This window comes from Augochlora pura, chromosome 8 (assembly GCF_028453695.1).
Source record: "Augochlora pura isolate Apur16 chromosome 8, APUR_v2.2.1, whole genome shotgun sequence".
NCBI lineage: Eukaryota > Metazoa > Arthropoda > Insecta > Hymenoptera > Halictidae > Augochlora > Augochlora pura.
Window position 1 is genome coordinate 8,373,668 of NC_135779.1, and position 8,029 is coordinate 8,381,696.

Sequence of the window (8,029 nt, forward strand, 5' to 3'; positions counted from 1 at the left end):
TAGAATGGAATGTCATTGCATATATAACATAACATACTGCCCTTAAAATAATTTTCTATAGCTTATTATGTTGTACCTCAAATGACAGTCTTATATTATTGCTGTAAACCTTGTAACATCACATGACAATTCATACCTCTGCACAATTTCACAGTCTAAACTTTAAATAAATATTTTGATAACATACCGGTAATCCATAGAAATGAAAGAATCTTTCATTTCTTCGGAGGTACTACTTAATAGCATATTTCGATCATATTGTGTCAAAAGCATGTTCAAAAGTGCTTTTGCCTTTTGCAATACTGTCGTCAAATATAAAACAACCCTTCTCCCAGCACCGGATGCATTTTCACTGGCATGACCGCGATGCTGAGTACTCCACATACATTCTTTGCATGTTACCTGAGAGAAAATAGCTTATTAGTTAACAATGGAAGAAGACAAAATGGTCATCTAACATAAGACAAGATTCATAAACCTGTTGGCACGCAATACAATAAAATCTCAGTGCGTGTGTAGGATGATTTTGACATAATGTGGTACGTCGCAATTTAGTAGCTTCCCAAAGCGGTCTTATCTTATGTTTCAATGGCTTGAGTTCCATGGTGACTAGCTGTTGATGTTCCATCCCACATTCTGTACAAAAATTGCGGAGACACGTGGAACACTGAGCCGACGCCTGTAAAAAACCACAATTTATAAAAACTAGATTACATTGGATTAAACAGCATTGGATATAGCTATAAGAAAAAGACTCGAATGCTTACGACCACTTCATCCGTACAAACATCACAGAGAACTCTATTTGCAAGTCGGCAGCGTATGGCGTCCATGACCAACCGATGTTGAAGAGGATAATGTGGGGGAGGTACCGGAGAACCGACTGTAGGCAATCGAAAATCACATAGGGGACACAATTCATGGAAATTGCTTTTTCGCTCTCGTGAATTGTGGATTTTAATAATTTTCGGGGAATTACAAGAACCTAAAATGCATAAGAATATATTAAGAAAATATTCCACGATTAGAATAAATAAATAATTTTGCACCACTTACGTTTGTTTAGTAATTCTGAAACACACAATGAACATATAGGATGTAAGCATGGTAGGAGTCTCGGTTCGTGCATCCTTTTACCACATCTAGGACACCGGAATTCTTTATCTTCTCCTGTCTTAAGAGAAGAAAAGATTTCTTCTTGGTTGCAGTCATTACTTATTTGATCCTTTGCATTATAAGATAATTCAGAGGAAGGTTGGCACATGGAATTTGTTCCATTCGTACTCCAAGAAATGGGCACTTTTGAATGAACATCATAACTAAATAAAAAAGAAAGACAAGTATTTATTACTGTGCATGGTAGTCTTCATTTATATAGTCATTCTTATGTTAGCTTTTGGGTTTCATTCTACTGTTTTCTATGCTCTAATTTTGTAATCACCAAATGATTCATCTCCATACTTAGAATTGTGCAAGCTTTGTGGACAGTATCAACGATAGAGGCATCCATCTTTAGAATGTCTGACAATAATTAAAATTTTATACCCGATGGGGAATGAATGTAACAGTCCCAGAGTAGTCAGTAGTAGTATACTAAGAAAATTAAAAATAGTTCTTACCGAACGCTTTTAGCAAATGCCTGAGGATCTACGTTAACGACCGATTGTGTATCCGCCACTTTATTTTTTCGTTTAGAGAATGAACAATCGTTGCTATTAAATCCGTTCTCGTTCTCCTCATCCATCGACGTACTCTCACCGCAGCAATTCGTAAATCGATATTTGGAGCATTTGACAAAATCCATAAACACTGTTAGGCTGTCAAAGCTAACACACAATATTATATAAATTAATTATGAATAAGAAAACTAGTCACCCTTTATTTTCAGCATGTCTAAGAGAATGTATACAATTTACAATACTTATTACTGTAATCGAGTAATATAAAGTAGAATTTGTTTAATGGTTTCAAATGTTAGTCCACTATAAAAATTATGTAAAAGTCAACTTACCAAATTGAAGAGTATTCTATCTGCCAGCACGCACTGAGATGGTTTTCGACAGACGGTACAAATACCTTTTGCACTACTTCACGTTTACCATAGCGTAATGAGTTAAAAATAACGCAAAGGCAGACGCATGCGGAGCGAAACGCGACTGTTTTGTACCAAATTCCTAATCGTAGATATTTATTATTTGTTACGTGGTCGTGATAGTTAACGAAGCCATAAATGAATAAATATCAGCGGGTGATATAAAAATTTGTTGAAGAGTAATACGTAGATCGCATCGCCATTTAATTAATAGTCACCACCGTAGATTGTGGCCCCTCCCATATTAGTTTTATTCACGCGCCCTGCACTTATTCTCGCTAAAAAAATTTCTGTCAGTTATATGGATAACAAATTTTATTACTTATCCATACACGTGTAAAAATAAGATCGATGATATACACATTAAAGAGCAAGTAGTACATACAAAGGATATATGATTAAGGAATGGTTACTATATATAAATACTAATTCCAATACTTTCTAAGGCCGTGAACAAACCAAGTTCGATCATTGTGCTATGACACCGCTTCCGTTTACAAACAGCGGTGCATCTACAAGATAATACAATTAGAAAGCCTCGAATTCAATTGTACAATACAATCAAACAATATATTATCCCGAGACGAAAAAAGACAATTGAACGAGATGCAATGGAGGAAATGAGCCTGTGTTCTCGGTATCCATGTAACCAGTACTTAAGTACATCAGTTTCAGTTGAATTGTTTTGTACAGATGGCAATTTCATCAGTTGAAGAAATCGTATGGAATCATGTTAGGTACATACTTAACATTACAGCCTTGTAAGTGACTAGTACTTTACGTTTTGGCCAAACATACACGTGTGTGCGTCGCTTAACGAGATCTTACATTCTATACAGCTCTGAAATAATAGAGTGATTCATGTGATCTAATGCGTAATGCATTGATTAGATTTTTTTAAGACTATTCATTACCTCATGTTTTCACTCTAGAACCCACTTTAATAAAACCATTTCGTGATTTACCGTTTCTTGCTTGGCTATTTTTCGTTTTGCGATGTTCGAATAAAACATCGTCAGAGTCTGTATCCGATTCAGATAGAACCATTTTATGCGTCGAAACTGCAAAGTAATTGCGCCTAGATTAATACTATATCAAATATTTTCGGTTAATTAGTACTTAGAAATATCGTACAAGTGCTGCTATCGTCTTCCGGTTCCGGTTGTAACAGGGAGTATCGAGGAGGTTTTTTCTTAGCGCGAAGCGAACGTCGCTTTCCCGTACATATTCTTTGGCATAGGCAAACCAATCCCCATAGAAGACCGACCCAACACACGACCAAAGATAGCAGTGCAATAATCACGTAAAGAATGCTCCAATCTGAAAATTTACATTTTTACCATTACTCTAACTTTCAAAAACTTAATTTATTGCTTAACATAGTACGACTTACCGCAGTTTGAATCACCATTACCAAAATATTTCTGTATTAAATTCTGCATCCAAAATGCTTCACACATACATGCCCTTGTCTCTTGATTGCATACACCATGACCTACAATTACGTTCCCTTCAAACATTTCTTTGCACTGAGATATTTAAAGTGTTCAAGTTACAGTCTATCTACGTACCCGAACAATTGTTTTGACATAGAACAGTGTCGATGTTGGCGACAGATAATTGAAGAAGTCCGGAATCTTGTCTCAGTTTTTCCTTCAACCGCTTAACCACTTCCGGCCCCGTCATAGTAGTTTGTCCTCCTTTCTTTGCAACATAAAATACTAAGACTGCTCTGCCAGTATGAGGTTCCGCTCTTAGGTTCCGTACAATAATCGATGCTTCATCTCGCAGTAACATTTGTAACTTTACTACCAATGAATCTTTTTGAGACACTGTCAACATGTTTGCTCCAATATTTAATGTCAATTCAACCAAATGTAATAACTGTGGATCTAGAAAACATAAATATTTACTCACATTTCTTTACAAAATATCAATCTGCAGTTTTACTTTTCTATACCCACCCGATTTTACTATAACCGACACAGTGTCTTCGCTACTTAGACCTTGATCATCCACCACTTTCAATCTAAAAACGTATCTGCCTGGGACGATATCAGTTAGCTAAAATTACATAAATTTGGATGTTAATGACATTCTAATTATTTTAAATACAGATTTAATTAAATATTATTACCATCAAGACCGGTGACTTGTCTGTGTCTTGAATTATAGTACCAATAGCAAGACTAGAAGAATCTCTTGTCCATATCCAATCTTTAATTCTCAAATCATCAGTTGATTGAGACCCATTAATGATCAATGCACCGATAGGCGCGTTTACAATTTGATCACCTCCCGCGTTTGCTTTAGGAGGCGCATTTTTATCTGTAAAATAAAATTATCCCCATTACATTTGAACCACTCAAATGTAGAAATAGTTTAATAACAGTTCATGCATACTTTGTGTAACTTTTACATTCACAGTATCGGAGTCTTTATTTCCGTTATCGTCGATTACAGTTAACTTAAACTCATAGTCACCCTTGGTTAGTTTTGTTACATTGGTAATTGATTCATTAACTGCAGAGAACTCTGCATTGCTGGGTCCACTGTTAAACGAGGTTTCTTATTATAATGTTATGCTGGAAGTTCTAACATTTAAAACTTTAATTTACCTGACTTGTTCCCAATGATATGAGACAATTTTAATATCATCTTTGCTTTTATGACCATCGAGTAGAGTTTTTGTTTCAGGTAGAGCTATCGTTATATCCTCGCCTGCGTCGGCTGTACAAGATAATATAAAATAAAACATTTATATCCGCATTAGGAATAAAAGTTCTACATCGTATAATTACCCTTGGGTGGTTTATTCGTTGGTGGTTTCACAAACACGTGAACCTCAGCTGTTGAAGACTGCTCGGAATCGTCTGTTACCTTTAGCACGAATGTATACATTCCCTCCTCTAAATTGGACAGTTGTAAGTACGGAGTCCTTGTGTTTTGCATATCCACCGCTTTGTTTTGATCAGAGGGACTTTTCGTCCACTCCCAGCTCGCGATTCCATGATCGTCTGTGCTTAAGTTACCATTAAGTGTAAGTGTATTCTGAGGTAAGTATATAATTATATCCTGACCCGCGTTTGCACTAGGCGGATAATCGATTACTTTCAATACAGTTATGTTAGCACTAGTAGAGTTGGTAATGTGATCGGAATCTTCTACAGTCAACCTAAGGAAGTAAACATGTCATTAAGTTGATTAAGTACGTTTAACTTATAAAATATCATACTAACTTGAACGTGTAATTGCCAGGAATAAGATTATCCAACTGCAATGTGGGTGTATCGACTAGATTAGGTTGATAACCAATAGGCCCTTGTTGTAATTCCCAATGATAAGAAATGACCCGGTCGTCATCCTTGCTTGACGACCCATCTAACACAGCTCCAGTATTCGGTAGCTTTACAACTTGTGATGAAGGTGAAATTATAGCTATTGGTACTTGATTTATTCTCTTGGCTGTAAATAATGATAGTTATAAATAACAGTTTTAACCGTCGATGAATTTTATAACGAATGGAACCCACGTGGTAGAACGCTGACATTTGCGTATGCTTCGCCATAAGCATTGGGACTATTTACTGTCACCTTAAATGTATATAAACCCTCAGACAAGTTACTCAATTTAACAGTCATACGATTTTGATCAGTCATAATGCCTGTGTGACTTTCTGGTTGACTTAAAAGACTCCAGGCATAATTATGATGCTCATTCTCTTGCTCTGCAGGTACAGTGTATGCAGATAATGTTACTTCGTTTTCTGGTAAACGAACTTCCTTTGAAACAGCTGAAACTAACAAACGTTTCACTGGTGGAGTCATTGACGTGCCAGGGTCTTTCAGTATCTGCGGCTTTATCTGCGGTGTTACACCAAGTTCCATTTCTTCATCCGCAACACATATTCCTACCATAAATCCGTATAGATTAATAAATGAAGAATCAGCAAACAAAGTGAAACAACTTCTATAAAGATAACAATACCTTCCATATTGTGTTTGAAACCAATGGAACATTGGCATATCCCAACATCAGGTTTTTCTGGATCTTTAACACATATTTCATTCTCCAAACAAGTTGCTTGAGTGATGCAGCTCATACCATTGGATCCACCAAAAAGAATATGATATCTGTCTGCACCATCCATAAGAGGAGGACTAAAATATATGAAGTACGCATTAAAAATATTTCTGTTACCATGGTTGTAACTTCTTCTGATAAATGTCATTCTCACCCAGTATCTTCATCCACATGTTTCAATAGATCACTCCACATTTCATCTTCCTCTACAGGCTTAACTAAGACCATACTTGGTGGATTTTCACTAGCTAAATCGACTCTATATAAAGGTAAACATATTTTGGAGTTTTCACATTGCAGATGGTAACAAGTACTATTGTGCATAAGAGCCACATTGCATTTAGGTTTAGTACAGCAGGCCGCAATGCAATGTTGAAGACCATTCAAATGTGGCTGACTAGCATATATTCCGCTGGAAAGATTTCCTCGAGGTGTGTAGCTTGTGTACACTGTAGGATATAAACCAGGGCATAATATTTGCCATTTACTTTCCCAGTCAGAAAAATCACCAATACAACTACCAAAAAGTAACAAATATAGTCCCACATAAAAGATCAACAGCATTGTAACTGAAAAAGAAATTAAATGTATAAAACATCTACTATACAGAACATTCCATGAGTTTCTATATAAATTCTGTGTGTACTTTATAAATGAAAACAAGACTTCTCATTAACAAATTGCAAGTAATTACTTTAACAGCTATATTTTTAACTCGATACTTTTAAGGTATTGTCTTATCACTCATAAGTGGACATAGTGATAGTATGAGAGAAGTGGCGATAAGAATGAATGTTTACAATGGAGATGAATCCTACCTGTTTATTCGTACGCGACGATGTGAATGTCGAACGATAAAACGATTCCAGGAAATATTTCAGGTTACTTTACGAAACATCTGTCACCTTCTGAATTGGTTCACTACCAAACACCGACCGCAGACTGTCCAAGGATCGTTCCGCTGTTATTAATTCCGAATGGTGTGCAGACGTACACGGTACAGGCTTATCATATATTAGCAGCATGTTATTATCAACGCCAGCAGCTAATCAACTATAGGGGCAATTATCATATTTCCTGTTGCACCGGAATAATGAAAGGTCGGCTAACAACGACAATTTTTCGCACGCCAATGACACGTCACTCCGGTAAAAACTGTATCGTTAATTGATATACGCACTAAACGCGTAAAAACACCTCCATTTGACCGAGTTTTTTGCTACGCTACTACCGTTTTGATCAGTTTTGATAGCTCGCACGCCTGAATCACCTGCGCGTGCTTTACTTACGTCCCATTAAAACACAGATGTCGCGCTGGTAAAAATAATTGACAGATAAAATTGAAGGTTTACGAAATTCAACTATGCACATATGTTTATCTGTAATGCATTTCCACTCTCAATATTCACACGTTCAATCCCCAAGAAAAAACATTTCTTTTTCCGTTCAAAAAAAACGAAACGTTCTATGAGCTATGGTGATTATGTAAAATAAGCAGCTTGTGGATCTTATTCTGCGAACTGTTGAATAGTAATAGAAAACGTTTTCTTACGTTAGTAAGAATGTCGGCCACTTTATTAAAGTCACAGCAATCTTCCGAATGTTTTCCTCAAGCAAAAAAGGAAGTTACAGGAAGATTCAAAAATTGTAAGGAATAGTTATATAACCTTCCTTTTCCAGAAATGATAATAACATTTCTTAATCCTTTCGACACGATAGATTTTGATACCTGCCACGCGTGCAACATAAGTTCATCCGCAACCTGTACTACGAACGGCATGCATTGTTCAGATTTATATTGAAATAATTGAAACATCGTATTGTATCACGTACGTTCGTTGTAACGATATCTG

General features: G+C 36.2%; 2 protein-coding genes across 2 annotated transcripts; both read right to left on the reverse strand.

The window, feature by feature from the left end:
* Nucleotides 1-127: 127 nt before the first annotated feature.
* On the reverse strand, nt 128-2,060 carry LOC144474491 (E3 ubiquitin-protein ligase TRIM45). Its single transcript, XM_078189339.1, has 6 exons — nt 2,012-2,060; nt 1,620-1,826; nt 1,057-1,319; nt 768-985; nt 479-679; nt 128-402 (listed from the first exon to the last, which is right to left on the reverse strand). Exons 2-6 carry the CDS (start codon nt 1,802-1,804, stop codon nt 163-165), a joined length of 1,107 nt encoding a protein of 368 aa, XP_078045465.1. The 5' UTR covers nt 1,805-1,826; nt 2,012-2,060; the 3' UTR covers nt 128-162.
* Nucleotides 2,061-2,372: 312 nt separating this feature from the next.
* LOC144474490 (dyslexia-associated protein KIAA0319) lies at nt 2,373-7,470 on the reverse strand. The gene is made up of 15 exons (XM_078189338.1): nt 6,995-7,470; nt 6,331-6,745; nt 6,081-6,253; nt 5,626-6,003; nt 5,332-5,557; nt 4,894-5,267; nt 4,711-4,822; nt 4,496-4,644; nt 4,230-4,420; nt 4,057-4,156; nt 3,664-3,984; nt 3,486-3,587; nt 3,227-3,412; nt 3,007-3,153; nt 2,373-2,933 (listed from the first exon to the last, which is right to left on the reverse strand). The coding sequence occupies exons 2-14, from the start codon at nt 6,738-6,740 to the stop codon at nt 3,008-3,010; spliced, it is 2,868 nt and encodes a 955-aa protein (XP_078045464.1). The 5' UTR covers nt 6,741-6,745; nt 6,995-7,470; the 3' UTR covers nt 2,373-2,933; nt 3,007.
* Between the last annotated feature and the right edge of the window lie 559 nt (nt 7,471-8,029).